Source organism: Rhincodon typus, chromosome 39, assembly GCF_021869965.1.
Source record: "Rhincodon typus isolate 14 chromosome 39, sRhiTyp1.1, whole genome shotgun sequence".
In the NCBI taxonomy this organism is placed as follows: domain Eukaryota; kingdom Metazoa; phylum Chordata; class Chondrichthyes; order Orectolobiformes; family Rhincodontidae; genus Rhincodon; species Rhincodon typus.
The window spans coordinates 6,793,822-6,816,891 of NC_063370.1; the positions used below are offsets into that span (position 1 = coordinate 6,793,822).

General features: G+C 43.0%; 1 protein-coding gene across 1 annotated transcript in view; it reads left to right on the top strand.

Moving 5' to 3' along the window:
- LOC109923047 (meiosis initiator protein) overlaps positions 1-22,804 on the top strand; it is a 61,436-nt gene extending 38,632 nt beyond the window's left edge. The window contains exons 8-15 of the mRNA XM_020523092.2: positions 1,763-1,877; positions 2,478-2,572; positions 8,132-8,275; positions 11,741-11,862; positions 13,229-13,432; positions 17,173-17,414; positions 18,446-18,535; positions 20,078-22,804. Of these exons, the coding sequence (XP_020378681.1) occupies positions 1,763-1,877; positions 2,478-2,572; positions 8,132-8,275; positions 11,741-11,862; positions 13,229-13,432; positions 17,173-17,414; positions 18,446-18,535; positions 20,078-20,189 (1,124 nt within the window). The 3' untranslated portion in view covers positions 20,190-22,804. The remainder of the gene's footprint in view (positions 1-1,762; positions 1,878-2,477; positions 2,573-8,131; positions 8,276-11,740; positions 11,863-13,228; positions 13,433-17,172; positions 17,415-18,445; positions 18,536-20,077) is intronic.
- Positions 22,805-23,070: the final 266 nt, after the last annotated feature.

Below are 23,070 nucleotides of genomic sequence, written 5' to 3' on the forward strand. Positions count from 1 at the left end.
ATAACCTGGTGTCGTGTGACTTCTGATTTTGTACTTATTATAAAGTGCCATCTTTCTGAACCTAATGATTGAATATTGGAAGAGAAAGGAAGAGTGAGTTTGGGGCCTGAGATGAAAGTGATTCCTCACTTGGTGTAAGTGTACTACAGAACTCTGGGCCGTACGTTTAACCTTGAGATTTTCCTGCCTGCTGAATTGCAGCGCCAGGTCCTGTTGTTGGACGAAGCAAGTTTGCCAGCTCCATTGCAAAAGAAAAAGTCAACAACAGGTTCAACATTGGTTGGATTAAGCTTGGGAGTCAGCCTTGCTGAGGACTGGTCCACAGAACTTGGGGAACCTGAACAGATGCAAAAGAAGTATGGACAGATCTTGAATTACATACATCCAACTTACGAACACTTGTACTTATGAACAAGGCCCCACTCGGGTGTGAAAATATTAATTTTAAAGTTCTGACTTGTTTCCTAGCACTTACAAATGGCTATTTTATATTGTTCCGTATTGTGTGACAGCTGTGAACGTACTCAAGAACGGAAGCCATTTGCAACCTGGGGACAGGCAGTGCCATTACATTGTTAGCTTTCAATAGGTTGACAATGCGACCTTCCTCAATTCTCCATTAAAATTTCAGACTAGACATTAAAAGGTTTAAAATTGTTTATGTACAAGAGTTGCTGTATTGGGCCAGTGGGTTTGCCATGGTTAGTTCCCAGTGCTCTCCAACAGATATTCTACAGTGTTGGATAGAGTACAAAGAGTGACTAGTATTGAACTATTCCAGGTCAATGCCACATACTCAGCGGCTATGCCTACAGCCTGTGATTATGTCTCCTCACAGATCGGGCAGTCAACAAAGAGAGAAACTTTCAACGTAAGAAACATTTTTTCCAAAACAAAACAAATGAAAGGCACATGAAATTGATTTTAATACGATGATGGTTCTCTGAGTATCCATAATTGTTGATAAAAATTCTTTAAATTTTATGTGTGGCACGGTGGCTCATTGGTTAGCACTGCGGCCTTATTGCACCGAGTTTGATTCCACCCTTGGCCAACCATCTGTGTGGAGTTTTCACATTCTCCCCATGGCTATATGCTTTTCCGCCAGGTGCTCTACTTTCCTCCCATAGTCCAAAGGTGTGCAGGTTAGGTGGATAGGTTAAATTGCCCCATAGTGTCCAGGGATGTGTGCATTAGTTGGGTTATCCATGGAAAATTCAGCGTTACAAAGATAGAGTAGGGTGGTAGGGCTGGGTGGGATGCTCTTCGGAGGGTCGGTGTGATCTCAATGGGCCAAATGGCTTGCTTCCATGCTGCAGGGATTCTGTGATTCTATGCTGTTATAATGGCAACCAAGCATCAGTTTGACTCAGTTGGAGGCATTCTCACCTCTGAGTCAGAAAGCCAGATTGAAGGCCTACTTCAGGGCTGGAGTGCATAAATTAATCTTTCGGCATAGTTTGTGGAGGCAGTGTTGCCTTGTCAGAAATGCCATATTTTGGTGTTGAATCATGATGCCTGGGCTACAACTGTCTGATTCATTAGTTCAACTGGACTTTAATAGTCCCATTGGCTGTATTTGAAGAGCAAGGTATCTCCCTGAATTGAATTGAAGAGCAAGGATAGAGTCCACATTTAACAGCACTGAAAGCAAAATTGGCCTTTCATCTCAATGGTGCTTGTGCGAATTGTAATGGCAGTCACAACGGCTCGTTAGGTGAAATCATTAGGCTTTGAATATTAATTTAAATTTCCATCACAGGGATATATGAGACAAGTGATGATCCAAAGTGGTCCTCTGAAAACGAGGAGAGAAAGACAAATTGCAGTCATGACTCCAGCATCTATGATGCCTCAGTCAGCTCTTCGTATCTAAGGTAACAAAGACAATCCAGGAACATGTCTTTTTTCTCAATTCTCTGCTCCACTGTTGGAGGTGCTGATTGACTCAGAACACAACAGTAGACAACAGTAGTCTCTTGTACTACTAAATGGTCATCCTTCGTCCTATCTTTGCTGACCTCCATTGGCTCTTGGTTGAAGAATTTCAAAATTCTCTATATGGCCTCGCTCTTTCCTATTGCTGTAACCTCCTTCAGCCCTACAATTCTCCAAGATCTCTGTGCTCCTTAAATTCTGGCCTGTGCACATACTCGATTTTTATCCCTGGACCTTTGGCAGACGCTCCCATCAGATGCTTACCTTGGTGTCGGAATTTCCTCCCTGGACCTTACTGTCACTAATTCTTTATTTTCCTTAAACTCTGACCAAGCTTTTGATCACTTTCCTTACATCTCATTATGACGCTCAGTGTCAAATTTTGTTTAACATATCTACAAGATGCCTCAGTGTGTTTTACTACTTTTAAAGGAGCTTTAATAAATTAAACATTTGTTTTTGTAGTGATTTCCCACAAGCAAGGGGAAAGCTGTAAAGTCAGAGGCTGTTAGTTATTGTGCTTTCCTCCTCATTCACAGTATGAAAGATCAGACGCTGGTTCACTACCTGTCCTCTCACGATGAAGATGACGATGTCGACCGGAGTCCCTGGCTTCCGCAGGAATCCCCTCGAGGTGTGACATTTTCTTTCGTCACGGTTTCAGTGCCGTCTTTAAAAAAAAGACAGGACGCTGATTATGTGGGCAGGCTAGAAAGCACAACAGTCCTAAGAAGTGAATGTGTCAGGGACCAGATCTTTTGTTAGTTTGGATTAATGAACAATTCTGGTCTCCTTGCTATAGGAAGGATGGTGTGAAACTTGAAAGGGTTCAGTAAAAATTTACAAGGATGTTGCCGGGTTGGGAGGGTTTGAGCTATAGGGAGAGGCTGAATAGGCTGGGGCTATTTTCCCTGGAGCATCAGAGGCTGAGGGGTGACCTTATAGAAGTTTATAAAATCATGAGGGGCATGGATAGGGTGAGTAGCCAAGGTCTTTTCCCCAGGGTAGGGGAGTCGAAAACTAGAGGGCAGAGGTTTAAGCTGAGAGGGATAAGATTTAAAAGGGACCTGAGGGGCAACTTTTCACGAAGTGGGCGGTGCGTGTATGGAATGAGCTGCCAGAGAAAGCAGTGGAGGCTGGTACAATTGCAACATTTAAAAGGCATCTGGATGGGTACATGAAGAGGAAGGGTTTAGAGGGATATAGGCCAAATTCTGGTAAATGGGACTAGATAAACTTAGGATATCTGGTCGGCATGGATAAGTTAGACTGAAGAGTCTCTTTCCATGCTGTACAGCTCTATGACTCTTAAGTTATCATTAGTCTGGATAAGTGATAAACTAAGATAGTAATGGATTTTGTGTGTTTGTTTTGAATGTCATACTATATTCAGTACTCTTACAGGAACAGGCCGAGGCGAAACCTTATTCTCATAATTGTCCATGAACCCCACAGAAATTCTTAGCATTCTGTTACAGAGCAGACACCTAGAAGCAGGCCACCAGTTGAATTAAGGCCATAAGAAATAGGAACATGACTAGACCATTCAACCCCTTGGGCCTGCTCCGTCATTCAATACGATTATGGCTGATTCAACATTCCTCACATCTATTTTCCTGCCTTTACCCTGTAACCATTGATTCCCCTTGCACTTAGGGTCATACAGTGCAGTCTTACCACACACTTGGAACATTTATGTACATTTCTAATCATTGTAAAAGAGATCTCATCTTTCAGACAGTGCAGACAAGTTGCTTGCAAGCTATGAAAAAGGGTTACCCAAACCTGATCCTTTCAGCAGGTCCCTTAGCAGCAAATGAATTGGAGTGGTTCAAGAACGCAGCACATTACCACCTTCTCCAGGAGAAACTAGCCAATGTTGTACACATCCCTTCAGTAAATTAAAAAAAAACTTTCCATTTCATATTAAAGGACATAATTTACAGTTTTCAGGGCAACAGCTGTTATGTTCAAACAGGTTATTTCAAGGAGCATTACACTCAATGCGTTACACTCCATCGTGTGCTCACTGATTACGTAAGTAAAAATGGTAAATTATTTGCACACAGTATGACTTTGCACACAGCATGACTCCAGCAACAACAAGTGAGATTTAATCTTTTTTGTTGTTGGTGTTGATCAAGAGGCAAGTGGCAACAACAACTTTCTGTTCCTAATGAAACAATGCTATAGGGTCATTTTCCATCCAGCAAGCAGCATTTAAGCATGGCTGTGCAGCCTCTGAGGAGAAATGGACAAAATCATGGAATTTAATCCTCAAAACACTACAAACAATTTATAAAAGTCCCATGTAATAATTACAAAATTTACTTTATTTTATACCAAAAAACTGTGGACACATTTCTGACCTTTGGTCTCCTAAATTGCTAATTTTAAAGTGAGATTCACCCACCTAAGACATTTACACTATAATAATGATCAAGGCCTTCCCTTCAGCACCTTTTTTCTAGGCAGTAAGAGAAATGCTGCTGAATTTTTTCCTGGTATATCTCCATCTTGCTTCCTCAGAGTTCACACGATTTCAAATTTGGGGATTCTGGGAGCTGCTGATCAGGCAGCTCAGTGACTGGTTTTTGACCAAGTTGGGAGGGGGGTGGGGGTTATATGAGTTAATATAAAAGCAGGGTTTCTACAAACAAATTAAACACCTGCCTTATCAAAGGCCCTTTTGGCAGCAGCAATAAGGTTTCAGAGACCAGTCCATTAGGCCACACCCACTTACAGATAAACACATGAGGACTTAGGAGGGCCGCATGGCTGACAGAAATCAAACTGTGCTCCAAGTATTGCTGCCTTGGATCTCTGGACACCAAAATCTCATCTTGTAATTCGCTGAGCTGCCAGCTCCCAGAATCTCCAAATTTGAAATCGTGTGAACTCTGAGGAAGCAAGATGGAGATATACCAGGAAAAAATTCAGCAGCATTTCTCTTACTGCCTAGAAAAAAGATGCTGAAGGGAAGGCCTTGATCATTATTATAGTGTAAATGTCTTAGGTGGGTGAATCTCACTTTAAAATTAGCAATTTAGGAGACCAAAGGTCAGAAATGTGTCCACAGTTTTTTGGTATAAAATAAAGTAAATTTTGTAATTATTACATGGGACTTTTATAAATTGTTTGTAGTGTTTTGAGGATTAAATTCCATGATTTTGTCCATTTCTCCTCAGAGGCTGCACAGCCATGCTTAAATGCTGCTTGCTGGATGGAAAATGACCCTATAGCATTGTTTCATTAGGAACAGAAAGTTGTTGTTGCCACTTGCCTCTTGATCAACACCAACAACAAAAAAGATTAAATCTCACTTGTTGTTGCTGGAGTCATGCTGTGTGCAAAGTCATACTGTGTGCAAATAATTTACCATTTTTACTTACGTAATCAGTGAGCACACGATGGAGTGTAATGCTCCTTGAAATAACCTGTTTGAACATAACAGCTGTTGTCCTGAAAACTGTAAATTATGTCCTTTAATTTGGAACGGAAAGTTTTTTTTAATTCATTGAAGTGATGTGTACAACATTGGCTAGTTTCTCCTGGAGAAGGTGGTGATGTGCTGCCTTCTTGAACCACTCCAATTCGTTTGTGGCTAGCAGTACTGTTAGGTTAATAGCAAGAACTACAGATGCTGGAGTCAGAGTCAATACCATGTGCAACTGGAGGAACACAGCAGGTCAGGCAGCATCAGAGGAGCAGGAAAGTTGATGTTTCAGGTTTATACCCTTCATCAGGACTGGGGAGGGGGAAGCGAGCTCGGAAATAAATGGGTGTAGTTGGGGCTGGGGGAAGGTAGGTGGGATGGTGATAGTTGAGTGCAAGTAGGAGATAGTGGAGATTGCTCAGTGGGAAGGGTGGGGCGGATAGGCGGGAGAGAAGATGGACAGGTTATATCAGGTCGAGGAGGCAGAGATGAGGAGGAGGGTTGACATGGGATGAGGGAGGGGGTGGGGAGATTTTGAAACTGGTGAATTCTATGTTGAGGCCATCGAGCTGTAAGCTCCCAAGGCATAATATGAGGTGTTGTTCCTCCAGTTTATGTGTGGCGTTATTGTGACACTGGAAGAGGCCCAGGATGGACATGTCATCAAGGTAGTGGGAGGGGGAGTTTTACTCCATTTCAACAACAGCTCATGAGGAGTTTTACTCCATTTTAACTCCCCCTTCCACTCCCTTGGTGACATGTCCATCCTGGGCCTCCTCCAGTGTCACAATGATGCCACACGCAAACTGGAGGAACAACACCTCATATGCCACCTTGGGAGTTTACAGCGCAATGACCCCAACATAGAATTCACCAGTTTCAAAATCGCCTCATCCCATGTCCAACCCACCCTCTCATCCCCATCACCTTAACCTGACACAACGTGTCCATCTTCTTGCCCACCTGTCCGCCGCACCCTTCCCACTGACCAACTACCCCTACCTGCATCCACCTATCACCATCCCACCTACCTTCCCTGAGCTCCTTTCCCCCTCCACCGTCCTGATGAAGGGTGTAAACCCGAACTGTCAACTTTCCTGCTCCTCTGATGCTGCCGAACACTGTTAGGGAAGAAGTTCCACAATTTTGACACTGAATGGATGGCATTATATTTCCAAGTCAGGAGGGCAGAAGATGGCAGTTTTCCTAAAAGACATTAATAAACCACTTGTTTTTTTTTCCCAACAATTGACAACAGTTTCATGGTCATCTTTAGCTCTTAATCCCAACTTTTTTCTTATTGAATTCAAGTTCCACTATCTGCTATGGCAGGATCTGGTCACCAGAACATTACCTGGGTCTCTGGATTGAGAGTCTAGTGATAATACCACTAGGCCATCACCTCCCCTTGCAGGTGGTCATCTCCCTTTTCTAGTAAAGAAGCTAAAATGAAAGGTGCTTTCAATCTCATATTTTATTTCTCTTGTCTCTACTATTGGATAGCCAACCAATAAAATTACTCTAATGATGGTTTATTTGAATTGGAGCCATACAAATATGATGGTTCTTTGCTGTGACCTGTAAGGTGATCTCAGCAAAGATATAGTTTGAGGTGTCACAATTGTCCTCTGCACTTTTATGCTAATGAATCAAACAAAAATCCCTCATTGTTTTCTTTCCTGACAGCTATCAAGTCCGTTTGCTGCAAAACTGGACTCGACTATATTTCCATCCTTCATAGTTGAATATTTTAACACCAGGCTCTGGTTTCAGATGTGCAAATATACCATTTGACTGAGTTATCAGAGGTGACTGCTTGTGGAAGTGTAAACCAGCAAGAGTCAGCAGCATGAGGAGATAAAAAAAAGAGGCTTGTATTTCTGCAGTGGCCTTCACAACCTCAGGACATTGCAAACTTCATGTTTTACAGCCAATGAAGTATTTTTAAACAGTAGTCATAGGAAATGTGGCAGCCAGTTTGCACGTAGCAAGATCTCACAAACAGTCATGAGATAATGAATCTTTTCTTAGTGCTGTTGATTCAGGGATAAATATTAACCAAGGCATCAGGGAAAGTTCCCGTACTGTTCTGAAATAATGCTGTGAGAACTTTGATGTCTGCTTGAGAGGCAGAACAGTTTAATATTTTATCCAAAGGCTGGCACCTCCAACAATATAGAATTCCTTCAATGCTGCACTGGGAAAGTCAGCCTAGAATTTGTGCTCTAATGTTTAGAGTGGGACTTAAATCTATAGCCTTGATACTTGAATGTAAAAATGCTGCTCACAGCTGATGCAAACTGAAGAGGGGAATAAAATTAAGGTGCAAAATGGATAAAGTTAATTCACAACAATGAATAGCACAAAGATAGAACATAGAACAATACAGCACAAGAACGGGCTCTTCGGCCCATGATGTTGTGCTGAACGTGACACCAAATTAAAGTAATCCCTTCTGCCTGCCCTTAACAGTTGAAATCTTTCTTTGTGATATTAGCAATAAAGTTGTGGATTGGTTTAGCAAAGAGGAAAATTTGCTGAAAATTACGCAGCAAGTAATTAAGAACTCTAGCAGAGGAGACATGTTATTTCAGGTTGACACTCATCAACACAGTAATTTGATAGTTTAATACATTTTGAAAGGGTTTGCACCATAGCTGAAATAGTACAGAGGATCATTTGCTAATATCATGCCATATAATTTCACCCCAGTCGAGATCTGTTGGCAGACTCTGATCTACATAATTCTTTCCCAAGGTGGAGCTGTGATTCATTCTCCTATCAGTGACTCCGTGGCTATGTCGGGGCCACAGGCAACACTGGGTTTGAGTCCTTCTCTCTTCTCATCTCCAGGGCGACATGTTCAACTTCTGCAAGACAGGAAGGAAAACCTAACTCAAGGTAAAGAGATTGTGTTAGTACTGTTTGTCAAGCCCTTTGACTATTTTGCAGTGCTAAACCCCATTCGTGCCTTGATAAGCACAAAATCTCAACTAAAACATCTCCGCGAAGAGTAAACATTCTTCTGTTGTATTTAAAAAGAAATTTGGATTTCTTATAATACATATTGAGAAGTTGCGACCTATATCGGCCATGACTTAGAGCAATAGTTCAATGTAGTATGTAAATCCAGCTATCTGATCAGCTGTTTCAAATCAAAATTCAATTTCTCAGCACTCCATTTCACAAGGTGTTTTTGCTGTTGGCTTGGTTCAGCTGGCAGAAAGTGACACCGTAAGGGTCATAAGATGTAGGAGCAGAAGTAGACCATTTGGCCTATCAAGTCTGCTTTTCCATTCAATGAGATCATGGTCAGAAGTCATACAACACCAGGTTATAGTCCAATAGGTTTATTTGAAATCACAAGCTTTTGGAGCGCTGCTCCTTCATCTGCTCCGAAAGATTATGATTTTAAATAAACCTGGTGTCGTGTGACTTCTGACCTTGTTCACCCCCAGTGCAACACTGGCACCTCCACATCATGGCAAATGATCTGAAAATCCTCAACCACACTTTTCTACCTTTATCCCATAACCGATTAAAATCTATCTGACTTGAAAATATTTAATAACCCAGCCTTGACAGCTCTCTGTGGTAAACAATTCCACAGATTCACTACCTTCTGCCAAGAAGAAATTCCTCCTCATCCCTGTCTTAAATGTGTGACCCCTTACTCTGAGATTACACCCCCTGGTCCTACAAATAGGAAACAACCTTTCTGTGTCTACCCTGTAAAGTCCACTAAGAATTTTGTATGTTTCAATAATGTTGCCTCTCATTCTTCTAAATTCCAATGAGTACAGGCCCAATCTATTCAACCTCTCCTCCTAAGACAGTCCACCATACCTGGCATTAAACAAGTGAACCCTCTCTGAACTGTATATCTTTCCTTAGATAAAAGACCAAAAAACTGTTCACTGCATCCCATCTGTGTTCAGACTAGTGACTTGTTTAGTTTTAGCAAAGCCTCCTATTTTTATGCTCCATTCCTTTTGAAATAAAGGCCAACATTTCATTTGCCTTCCCTATCACCGCTGAACTTGGATACCAGCTTTTTGTGGTTCATGGACATGGATCTTAAATCCCATTATGCTGTATCTTTCTTCATTTAAATAATATTCAGTTCCCCATTCTTCCTGGCATAACCCTGACGTTTTCCCATATTATATTCCATTTGCCAAGTTTTTGCTTACTCACTTAACCCTTCTATATTCCTCGGCTGACTCTTTGTGTCATCCTCAACATTTGCCTTCCCAACTATCAACCTCTACTGTCACATTACTAAACTCAACTTCCTCCTCCCAAATGCAGAAATGTGCGGTTGAAAGTGGTCATAGCCAGGAATTCCCAATATGTAAGTCACCAGTGATCTCTCAATACATCAAAATTTTACAATTTCACTTGTTATTTTCACACCAAGTGGAACTGAGACCTGAAACTAACACTGGTTTATGCAATGGGCAAATGCTGAGGTGCCTGTTCTTTTTACACGATGAGTTTATCACCATGTCATTGGCTTCCTTTGTAACTGCACCAATGCAATTCTGTGCCAAAGAGACCAAGGAATGGGAGTAAGTTTGTTCATTTAGTTAGATGCACAATGATGCCAACAGCATGGGTTCAGTCTGTATGCCACAGCTGATGGTTCATGCAGACCTGCCTCCTCACCTAATCTCATACTTGATGTGTAATGCTGCCCTTCAAACTTTATAAACAATTGTCTTTCTCTATAGGAAAGACATACTTCTGGTCTCTTATGGATTATGGCTAATTAACTACCTAGAGATAAAGTGAGAGGCACCATGGGCAGCTCACTCACTGGAGAGAAATAACTGGTGATGAGTTTAACCTGAGAGTCACCATGCCTGAAGTAAGAGATGAGGTTGAGAAGGTGGATCTTCATGATGACCTCAGGTGCTACAGGAATTAAACCCATGTTGTTGGTGTCATTCTGTATGACAAATCAGCTATCTAGCTACCTGACCCGGGATTCATATCTTTGCGTAAGGCAAATGTACATCTGTATGACTCTGTGACAGGCTCGTGCTTAGCTCTGCTCAAGTCAAATCTGATCTTAAATTTTCCGTCTTTTTATGGATCTGTTTCCAGGTGCTGCTGGAATGGGTAAGGATAAGAAAGCAGCTGTGGAGCTTGCCCTCCAACTCGTCACCAGAAGAATAACAGATGCTTTTGATATAGGATGGCATGGTGGCTCAGTGGTTAGCACTGCTGCCTCACAGTGGCAGGGACTTGGATTCGATTCCAGTCTCGGGTGGCTGTCTGCGTGGAGTTTGCACATTCTCCCCGTGTCTGTGTGGGTTTCCTCTGGATGCTCTGGTTTCCTCCCACAGTCGAAAGATGTGCAGGTTAGGTGGGTAGGTCATGCTTAAAAAGAAAGTTGCCCCATAGTGTCCAGGGATGGGTGGATCAGCCATGGTAAAATCCCCATGCGGGGTTATTGAGATAGGCTGGGAGACTGGGTCCATGTATGATGCTGTTCAGAGGGTTGGTGCAGACTCAATGAGTTAAACGGCCTCTATCTGCACTGTAGGGATCTGTGATCCTAATCTATTGATATCTTGCAGTCAAGAGGTGGACACCTTCTCAGGGCAATAATAGTTTGGTAATAAAAGGCAGTTTCGGGGTTTGCAAGTGCACAGCCATCTTGAACTGTTGCATTTTGTGTGGTGCTAATGTTCCCCTGGGTTAGGTAGGGGATTGCAAGATTCTGACTCAGCTTTGTGGAAAAAAACAGAGAGGGGTGTAAATTTTCAGTGCATCTGATTAGAGCTTAATTTTCATTTTAATTTGTTGAAGTCTTCAGCTATTCATCTCTGCTGGTAATAAAATCTGAAATTGAAAGCTGGTCACAATAACGGTGACTGTGAAATTATGATTGAGTATAATAAAAATGTTGGTTAACTAGTTTTCATTAGGAGAGGAAATCTGCTGTCCTTAACCAGTCTGGCCTACATGTGACTCCAGACCTACAATAACATGGTTGACATTTAACTGCTCCTGAAACTGCCCTAGCAAGCCGTTCAGTTCAGCACTTCCAATGACACCCACATCCTATAAACAAAAATTAAGCAACAAGAGGGACTTGGTACTTCTTCCTCATATGTTGACTACCCAGTAAGTTGCATCTGTGACTCAGTTGGTAACACTCTCACAGCTGAGTCAGTTAGCTGTGACTTCAGGTCCCAGGGACTTGTGCTCATCAACTGAAGCTGACTGCATATGCTCGGAGCTGTTTCACTCGCTGACGTCTGTTTTTTTTGTCCACCAGTCATTGAATTACACATTTTAGACTGAAAAGCGAACCTGTGATTTCCTGCCACAACCTTATAACTTTCCTCCTTGCAGCCTTGTTTGGAACTGTGTGTCTGAGCCCTGAACTCCCAGCAAACAGACCTGGAGACTTGAAGCTGCCTAATGCAGGTCAAAACCAGCAATATCTGAACAGTTCCTGGAATCTCCCTTTGAAGGTACTAACTCCATGGGGCTGGCACAAAGCTTTTAGAATACAGTATAGACATTTTAATTTCAGTATCTCACACTATCCTATCTCAACATCAGCCCTTTACTGTTCTGAAGACACTTATTCCTGGGTGACACTCTCACTTCTTAGTCAGAATTGCCACCTTGGAAACTTGAGAACATATCTAGGTTGACATCCAGTGTGGCACTGAATGAGTGCAGCACTATCTGGGGTACCGGTTTTAGAATGAGACCTTAAACTGCCCTTTCAAGCTGACATAAAGGATTCCACAGCACTATTTTGAAAACAAGCAGGGGATTGCTCCCTAGTGTCTTGGTCAATATTTATCTCTCAATCAGCATTTGCTAAAAACAGATTATCTCATTCTTGTTAGTGAGATCTTGCTGTGCGCATTTGGTCACTGTTTTTCCTGGATGATGATTAACATAGCCTGATCAGTTAGAGCTCTTGCCAGTCCATTATCGTTCCAGTTATTACTCTGGCCAAGATCAGCTCTCTCAGAAGAGAATGGCAAACCCATCAGCAACTATCCTTGATCTATCTGTTGCAGCTTTTTATTGATTCATGAATGAACTTGAAAGTTTTGTTGTGCACGTACCACTGTTTTAGTGCTGAGACATTCAGGCCTGCAGGTTTTGAGATTGATTCTAAGTATGCACAGATCTAAGGTGGCACACTTGCTCAGGGACATGGGTTCAATTCCAGCCTGGGGCAACTGTGTGGAGTTTGCACGTTCTCCTTGTGTCTGCATGGGTTTCCTCTGGGTGCTCCAGTTTCGTCCCACAGTCCAGTGATGTGCAGGTTAGGTCGATTGGCCATGCTAAATTGTCCATAGGGTGCAGGGATGTGCAGGCTGAGTGGATTGGCCATGGGAAATGCAGGGTTACAGGGAAAAGATAGGGGTTGAGTCTGGGTGGGATGCACTTCGGAGGATCGGTGTTGGACTCGATGGACTGAATGGCCTGCTTCCACACTGTAGGGATTCTGTGATCTAAAATATCTTTTGTACCCTGGATGAGACGGGAAGAAAAACTGGGCAGGTATCACACTCCCAGTCAATCCTGCTGGGATGCGAGTACTTGGAAAGACAGAATGGGCCTTGGATGTGATCCTGTAAATGGTCAAAACACCTACTAATAATCACCATGATGAATGAACACTTGGGTGACTTGGGGAAACTGCCTGGGGAGCAGCTAGAAGCAGTGTCTTCAGGGAAATGGAGGAAGGGAAAGATTAAGAAGTCGAGCTTTCCACCTAGAAGGTGGGGTGTGTGTTTGGGGGCAGGGGCTTGACAGCATTGAGGAGCTGGTGCTGTAGGTGATGGATGTCTTCCTTGCTTTACTTTTACCCAGGACGATCCAGATCAAATTGTGCCAGCAACTCCACCAATGACCTCTGACTCGTTCCAGTCAACCTTCATTTTCGACCACTGCTATCTACCATACAGTGAGACAAGTAAGACAGACTCCAGCCAAGCTGACAGTACATCCTCAGGGGACAATTCCTGCCAGATTTGCCCAAGCTTAGAGAAGTGGGAGAGACATCTTCTGCCGGAGGTGACTTACTCCACCATGATCATCTCTCCTTCATACAGACACTTATGTACAGTTATATTTTTATGCTCATCAAGGTAATTTTAAACCAATCCCAAAGTCTCCCAAGTCAGATGCATCATTGCTTAGATGGAGAGTAAAGCTTCCTCAACACTGCCCCAACAATGTACCCAAGCCAACTTCAGGCTGTAATAATGCAGTTGTTGCCTATTGTGTCAGAAAGTTGTGGGAGAAGTCCCACACAGTGACTTGAGTGAAAGTTGACACTCCAGAGTAATGTTGAATTGTCTGAGATGCCATCTTTTTGAAGAGAGGTTAAAGCTGAGCCTGCCCTCTTACTCCATATAGAGGCTATTTCAAAGTGAAATTCTAAAACCAACTTCACTAAAATATATTAGTCAATCATTATCTTATTGCTGTTTGTGGAAACTTTCTGTGCACCAATTGGCTGTCACCCTTAGCATTATCACAGTGATTTCAATTCAAACGTACCTCTTTATCCTTAGGGAGTTTTGTGATCAATTGAGGAATATTTGTAGAAATACATGTCTTTATTTTTAATTTCTCTCACCTATTCTAAGTCTTTTCTAAATGAAACTGCCTTTTAGTGGTTTCTTTGCATTGTGTTGCAGGAATTGAACTGCTCGATACTCTGACTGGAATTTAACCTAAATTTAACCGAGTGCAAAATGCTGCAGATGTTGGAGGTCTCAAATAAAATCAGAAAGTGCTGGAGAAACTCAGCAGGTCTGGCAGCATCTGTGGAGAGAGAAACTGAGTTCACTTTTAGCATCAAATATGACTCTTATTTGCAACTCATTTGGCTTCAGGTTCTGAAAAAGAATCATATTTGACACATTTGCTGCCACACCTGCTGAGTTTTTCCAGTGCTTTCTGTTTAGGTTTGACCCTGGATCCTTAAGGTGAAAGGCTAGCATCTAACCTTCCTATGCTGTCCAATCAGTCATACGTTTGCTGACTATGTTGTTGTGTGAGTGTCTTGATATCACTTCTCAGTCGGGGTTCGAACATGGTCTTGGTTACTGACACGAAAGCTTTAACCATCACCTATGTTTGTTGCATGAAGTGAGTTTTACACATTCTCAATCCAGTTGAATTGTCAGTCACGCACAGAGAGTTGCACAGTATCACAGAATAATGTTCTTCTGAGGCATAAAGTGAATAATGGGTCTTGGTCCCAGCTCAGTAAACACCCTGTGCCTAAGAGGAACATGAAACATGTAACAGAGCACAATTCAAAGCAAAGTGGCAAAAGGAGCAGAAGTAATATGAGAAACAGCTTTTCCACAAGTGGTTAGGGTCTGGAACGCACCCACTTGCTGGGAGTGTGGTGGAGGCAGCTTCAATCAGGAATTCAAAAGGGAAGCAATTATTATCTGAAAAGGAACAAAGTGCAGGGCTATGGGGAGAAGGAAGAATTTCAGCAAATATAGCAGTCTTTCAGAGAGCCAGTGCAGACTCATGAGCTGAATGTCCGCCATCTGTGCTGTAACTATTCTGTGAACCACAAGTGACTCCTTGCAAACTATTTAGAACTTTTAGCATAGAGCAAGGTCATTGAGATAATTGTGGTTAGACCCGTGAAAACACTATATTAGAGACATCTTTTTCATTCTTATTTCTCAGTCTTTCTCTGTCTCCTTCAATACCTTTATCTTACATGTCAGGTTTGACTCAGCTTCAGCAGCTAAACGCAGTGATAGTTTCAGAGTCTAGTAACTCTTCGCATGAAATAAAATTCATTCTAAACACCCCTTTCTCAGTACAAGAATTAGAGAATCTTTTCAAAGCAACATGGGGACAATCGGCCTATTGTACTTAACTCATGCCCTCTAGTTCCTGCTTTACAGAAAAAAGTCTTTGAACATCTTCCTGATCAAATTCTCAAAGCTTTCATTTGATCCATTAGACTGTTCTCCACTGAATATAGCCCTGGCCTGTTAAGTCATGATTAGCTCACATATTGGGAAAATGCTCTTGATTTTGAGTTGGAGACAGAATGGAAAACACTGCTTGTGACAATCGTAGAATCCCTACTGTGTGGAAGGACACCATTCAGCCCATTGAGTCCATACTGACCCTCAAGAGCATCATACCCAGACCCCCACCCCCCTATCCTCTCCCTGTAACCCTGCATTTCCCATGGGTAACACACCTTGTCAGCACACCATGGGCAATTTAGCGTGGCCAATCCATCCTAACCTGCACATCTTTGGACTGCGGGAGGAAACCAGAGCATCCAGAAGAAGCCATGCAGACACGGGGAGAATGTGCACACTCCACACAGAGAGTCAACTGAGGGTGGAATCAAACCCAGGTCCCTGACACTGAGGCATCAGTGCTAACCACTGCGTCACCATGCTGTCCAGCCTTGGAGTTATTGGGCACGATTTTCCAATAACTTTTCTTAGTGTGGGGGTGAGCAGGTGAGATGATGATGAACACTTTGCCCCCACTGGTGAGATATTTCACCAAGTTGCCCAGCAATCAGTACATGAGGAATTACCAAGCGAGTGATTGCCATCCAATCAGAGGCTGGCAGCTTCTGGGTCCTAAGGTCCTTCTGTTGTGCCTATGTCCCTGGGGATCCAGCAGAGAGAATGAGAGTCTTATTTTTCCTTCTTGTGGGCAGGGGACTGGCTTTCAGAGGCCACTCTTGTCTACCATGCAGATGTCTGATTGCCTGCACATTGGGGCAATGGAAGACCTCCCCCCTGCTAACTCAGTATGCAGTTTGCCCTGTCAGGAAACTAACCACCTTTCCTGTTATCAGAGAGGCAGGTGATCGGGAAAGTGGTGAGTTGAGGACCTTGAGATATTAATTGTCCACTTGAGTTACTGGCGAGTCAAGAAACCCATCCATGGACCTTCCCACCCAATGGGGCGAGGACTGAGAATGGGGTGAGTTTCTCTCCAGGGCTTACTTGTCCAGTTACATTCACTGTTTGCCATCTCCAGAGAGGGGTAAATTCCATCCATAGAATGTTTCAGCACAGAAGAAGGTCAGTGAAAGAGCTGTCCACATCGTCTCATGTTTTCCCAACAGCACTGACTTTTAAATTTTATTTCCATGCGTATATCCGCGTTCCTTTTGAAAGTTGCAATTGAGTCTGCTTCCACCAATCTTCCAGGCAATGCATTCCAGATCATCCCATTTGCTGCATAAAGCTAAATGGCATCACATCGTTCTTCAGTTCTTTTATTTAAAATTTGTCTCCTCTTGAGGTTGACTCTCCTGCCGTTATATAGAGGCGCCGGTGTTGGACTGGGTTGGACAAAGTCAGAAGTCTCACAACACCAAGTTATAGTCCAACTGGTTTATTTGAAATCACAAGCTTTTGGAGCGCTGCTCCTTCGTCAGGTGAAGTGACCGTTGTGGAATGAGATTCTCTCCCCCCTTTACTCCTCAAAATCATCCAATCTTTTGAGCATCTCTGTGTCATCTCCCTTAAATTTCTCTGCTCTAAAAGAACAGTTCCGGCTTCTCCAATCTCTCCACAGAACTGAAATTCCTCTCCAATGCTTTCACTTACTTCCTAAAGTGAAGTGCCTGGAATTAAACACAATGTTTCTGCTCAGCCTTAACTTGTACTTTATACAGATCTCACATTCCCCCATGTAATTGTATAGAGGTTTAGCAAAACCTTGCTTCTCGTCTTTTGAAACTAGAGTTGTGTTTTGGAGTGTAGCTAGTTGTCTGACTCCCTGACTGTCACTTCCAGGACAGTGATGAAAGTGAACGTTGGCTGTCCTCAAGTGATGACATGGAGGACAATGACACAACCTGGACACCATATTGCAGAGGAAAGATTTTACAGCAAACTGCTGTGAGCAAACAGAAACGTGGCAAGATCCTCAGCCAAGGCAAGATACGTAGGAAGAGATGCTGCGCACTCCAACTCAAGAAAAAATGTGTCAATGGTTTCATCATGTTCTGTCGTATTAACAGGAGGCTGTACATCAGGTAGCTGTTCATCAGAGAGAGGGAGAGAGTGTGGTATAGTCTATCAGAGAAAGGGAGAGAGTGTGGTATAGTCCATCAGAGAGAGGGAGTGTGTGATGCAGTCCATCAGAGAGAGGAGGAGAGTCTGGTATAGTCCATCAGAGAGAGGGAGGGAGTGTGATACAGTCTATCAGAGAGAGGGAGTGTGTGATACAATCCCTAAATCCCACTCTCTCCCTCTCTCTGATGGACTGTACCACTCACTCCGTCTCACTCACTCCATCATAGAGAGGGAGAAACTGTGATACCGTTCATCAGGAGAGGGAGGGAGAGTGGTATCATTTATCAGAGAAAGTGTGTGATACCATGAGATGAGGAGCAGAAGTAGGCCAATCAACCCATCCAGTCTGCCCCACCATTCTGTGAGATCATGGCCGATCTGATAATCCTCGCTTCCACTTTCCTGCCTTTTTCCAGTAACCCTTGATTCCCTTCTTGATTAAAAATCTCTGTATCTGAGCCTTGGATATACTTAATGACCAAGCCTAATGTCTTCACTCAATGTTCTGCACTTCACAAAACATGCTCCCTAAATCTCTGTGCTTTTCTGCTTCCTCCCTGACTGCCTCCATCTCCAGGTTCAAGGCCTGGCACTTAGACCACGTCTTTGCATGTCCCTGTCCAACCTTAGCTCCTCCACTCTCCAGTCGGAGCTCCTCCACTCTCCGAGCTTAGCTCCTTCGCTGTCTGACCTTAGCTCCTTCACTCTCCAGCTGTTATCTTTGGGACATTTTAATACTTTCAATAACGCTATAAATAGTTGTTGCCGATTCAACTAGAGGAAGGGAGCTGCAAGACCCATAGTTCTGAGCCCTGGGAGGAAATGAATTAGCAAAGGACAGAGAGTATCAAGATTAAATTTTACAGCGGGGACCCAAGGTGGAGGAAAAGTTTGAGGAAAACAAGATTGTGTGTACGCAAAATGAAGTGCAAATTCTCTATTGTTCATACTTAACTCAGGTGATTGATCAAAACTCCTTGTGTCTCCACAGTGACCATCCTGGGACTGCTTCTACAGTTGCTACCAAAGCTCTGGCTCACGTATGGCGCACCATGTCAAAAAATGAACGGCGGCCATACTGGTAAGACGGTGAGAAATCCACGGGAGAGCTATCCAGTCAGTCAAAGAAAACGTGACAAATTTTATTAACAAACCCTACTCTGTGGGTTAAGGTTGGACCAAGTAAATGGGATGTTTAGGATTGGGCTTATTGAAACATATTGAGGGGCCTTGATCTCCTTATTTCAGGAGGGAAATACTTGCATCAGAAGCAGTCTAAAGAAAGTTGAGTAAACTGATTACTGGGATGAAGAAGGCTCTTGTGGCACTATCCAGGTCCCTACCTCTGAGCGGAGGCTTTGATTCAAGTCCTGCTCCAGAAGTGAGTAATAACATAACTCAACAGGTTGTATTGGAAATATCATGTTAGGGGACTGCAACCCCGCCTGAAAAAAACACAGTGAATTAGTGGGTGGCACAGTGGCTCACAGCCCCAGGTGACTGTCTGTGTGGAGTTTGCACATTCTCCCTGTGTCTGCGTGGGTTTCCTCCGAGTGCTCCGGTTTCCTCCCACAGTCCAAAGATGTGCAGGTTAGGGTGGATTGGCCGTGCTAAATTGTTCAAGGATATGCAGGCTATGTGGGTTAGCCATGGGAAATGCAAGGTTTCAGGGATGGAGTAGGTCTGGATGGGATCCTGTTCAGAGGGTCGGTGTGGACTCAATGGGCCAAATGGCCTGCTTCCACACTGTAGGGATTCTACTGATTACAAGTTTTGGAATTATTTTTAGTCCCAATCTAGTTTAGGTCCTTGAATTACATAATTAACCTTTTTTTATTGTCACAGAGCAGATTTACAAGGCTTTTGGCAGAATTGGAAAGTTTGACCCATGCGGAGAGATTAAATAGGCTGGAATTGTTGCCTTGAGAACGGAGAGACTCTGAACTATAAGTTTATGAGCAGCCTAGATAGAGTGGATAGGAACAGTCTAGTTCCATTCATTGAGAAGTCAGTAACCAGGGAGCATTGATTCAAAGTAATTGGTAAAACGCTTGAAGGGTAGTTGAGCAGAAGTTTAAAGCCTGGAACTCATTGACTGAAAAGTTGGTAGAGGCAGAACTGTCATTGCATTTTAAATCACTTGGATGTGCACTTGATGTTGTGTAATCTACAGGATTACCAACTAAGACCTGGAAACTGAGATTAGGCTGGATAACTCATGTATAGCCCACATAAACGTGAGTGATTCAATAACTTCTGTGCAGAAAGTCTCAAATGATTCTGACTGTTTAGAGGAGAATTATGAAGCAAAGACGTCAATTAAACTCTTGAATAAGATCTGCAAGTTTGAAACAGTCCCTTAACTGATAGTTTGAGCCAGCTGTAGTCTGCATTTAGTGTGTCCGCCAGGCTGTAGTGTGGGGAGTGTGAGGGAAATCAGCGCAGCAAATGGTGAGGTTCTAAGTGGATTCATTTGATCAGCTTGTTTTGGTGACCTAAGAGGTAAGTGTTCTACACCTTCTTTTCGAATTGTCCACAGTCAAAGGTTGACCTGATTAATTAGGAGGGTTGACAGTCGTGACCTTTAGCAAATACTGAATGTGCTTTTCCCTTTCATTGAAAGCATTAAGGCCCGTGAATTCAGCAAAATGAATAACCGCATCGTGAGGCTGGACAGCTCATCGAGTGAAGAAAGGGAGGAGGTACAGATGCCCGAACCCCTCCATCTCCTATAAGACGCCTTCTTCGTCTAGGACACACATATACACACCGAAAAATAGATGCAAACACATTGCCATTCGAGAACAGGAGAGGGCCATCTGACCTGAGCCACAGGAGAACATCATTAATCATACGAGAGTTGCTTGAAGTGAGACGGCCTGATATACTCAGAAGTTCAACAAACTCAGTAATATCTTGGAAAACCAAGACAAGTTTAAAATCCGGGAAATCATTGCGTCTCTTTTAAGATATGTGGAGAATTGTGAAAGAGAAATTTTCAGCAATAGTTAATACTGAATAGCAGCACTGGGAGAACATGTGGACAGTGGAGCTAAGGTTCAGGTGGACGATGGTTTTCTCTGTGAAATACACCACTGTAACAATGCACAGTCCAGGTGCTTTTGAATGTGATGCAGTTATCATTCATAGCTGGCAGATCCTTTTTAAGTCTGAATGAAAGTACACTGACATTGCCTGTCAGGCTTGGCTCATGTTAATGTTACAAGTGAGTCGCTGGTGTGACCCTGAGGGTACTGTCGTTTGCAGAGTTCTCACGCCTTTATCACACAGCCTTGTGTACTCTGGAGCAGTTCAACCTCCAATTGGTTGCAAAAAAAGTCTACTTGATATCTCCTTATATGACAGGCAAAGATGTCAGCTCCTTGAAATTATTTTTGCCCTTTCAACCCTGGAATTTAATTCCAGTCTGAAGTGGGTTTGGGTAATCTCCTGCCGCCGCTTTCCCCCCCTCCCCCAACCCCTGGCCTTCCCTGCCTGACTGCCGTTTCCTTGTGGGTACTGGCAACAACAAAACCATCTCTACTTTGCCAACAAGTTGTAATCTGACTGAGAATGCAGAGGGGAGGCTGCTGTGAGGAATGGGCAGTGTCTCACTAGTGCTCATCGGAGATTGGGGCTGGGCTGTGTTGTTGAAGCAGAGAGGAACCAACTTTACTTGGCGTTTATGTCCAATCTAAGATTGTGCAATGGGACAGGGGTTTTTACTCAGCGTCTAATCATGCTTTACTTGACCGAGGAATGTTTGATTCTGGCTCTGAGTGTCCTAAGTTTAAGAAAAGGAATTCTATTCATCATCTTAACCAGCACAACATTTGGAACCAAAAGTAAATGTTTTTCTGCTTCAAGCCAATATCGTAATTGAAGACTGATTCTTATAAAAGTACGTCACTGAAGTATTCTACAGTCAGTACAGTTTGCATATAACTCATTAGTTTAAATTGGCCTGTAAACAGTACACAGTGAAGGTAATTTATAGTCCACTTGGAGTGCTAACCATAATTCAAGGCACTTTTTATTTTACAGAAGTGCAGTTGACAGCGAGTGCATGAATCTTTTGCTGTCAGCTCACATTGCTCAATGTAACATACTCTACCCCAGTCTGTCCTGAGAGCCCTACAGACTGTTTCTCAGCTGAACAATCTTCAATAGCTATCTATCGGTTCAGTGTATATTCAGCGTATGGCAGTGTAGTTGCACCATGACAGGAACACTCTGTTAACACTGGGCTGGCTCACTGTGACTCTCATGTCCGTACTATTGTGTGGTGATGTTCCGGGCCTGTCCCAGAACCGGTTTACTGGCAGGATTCCTGGGAGCCCAGAATGAGGTAACACTGGAAGAGTGGGCTCTCTTCAGGCACTGAAACACAAAAATTCAATGAAACACATTTTGCCCTTGACTCCTCACTCCTGAATTGTCAACTCATGCAATTCATATCCATTATAAAGCCATTACATTAGAAGCATAAAATCTAACCATCTGATTATTTCAAAGGGATAAGTTCATCAGTAAAATTTATAATAAAAATACTAGTGCTTTTATTTAGAATCATCTCAAATGCCCTCAGGCACGAATAATTACTTAGAAGCCCAGTTGTTTATGTAGCTAAAGATGGAACAATTTTTGTGTACAATTTTTCTGGCCAGATAATTGTTCTTACTGGTTGAGGATGGGAAGGAATATCAGCTAGAACATATAAAAATATCAACTCTGCTTTTTTCCAAAAAATTGTGCTACGGGACAATATCCTCCAACAGTGCAAAATTACACACACAAGTCCTAGAGTAGGATATCTGACCCAGAGGTGGGAGTCTGCCTGCTGAGCCAAATTGACATGGCAACTTCCAGTTGCGACAGTGTCCTTTTACAGGTAATCACGATGAGGTTTATGCCGTGTATTTTGTGCCAGTCTTTTTGTAGGGCAGGGCTTTGGTATAGTGACTCTCTGAATTGCTCATCCAAATCTAGCAGTAGTTCTGTCAGGTGCAGTCCACGTAGGATAATCACCAGAGCAGCAATGGCAGCTGCAGTGAGGACAATCACATTGTGTATTGTCAATGTTTATCAATTAAAGGATGTTGCATGGAGGAAGCAGAAATTACAAAGGCAAGGAGTTGGGTGAGAGTGTGTGCTGCTGCGCTGGTATTTCTGGCACATGTTACTGCTGCTCTGCAGTGGAGACTATTTCTATTGTTCCACTGTCAACCTCAGTGTTAGGAAACTTTAGTTTCCTAATTGATTTGCCATTTGGAGGGTTGAGAAAATAAAGTTGCACATTGTCATTGTTTGGCAACCTGTTAATAATCTGTTATTATGGTTTCTATTTATTGTTGTAGCTGTTTAAAGTTTCTAAATTAAATTATTGAGATCTATTTCAATAGCTTGTGTTTGTACTTATCTTCTTCAGTGGGTTTGGCTGGAATCGGACTGGTGGACACCAGGAGCTGCTATGTAAAAGAAGGTGCCTCCACTTGGCGATTCATTCGGTGCAAGAACGCAGGGGTCTGTTCCATCCTTATAGAGTCATAGACAGGATGGAAATAGACGCTTCAGTCCAACTCGCCCATGCTGACCAGATATCCTGTAGTTTTGGAC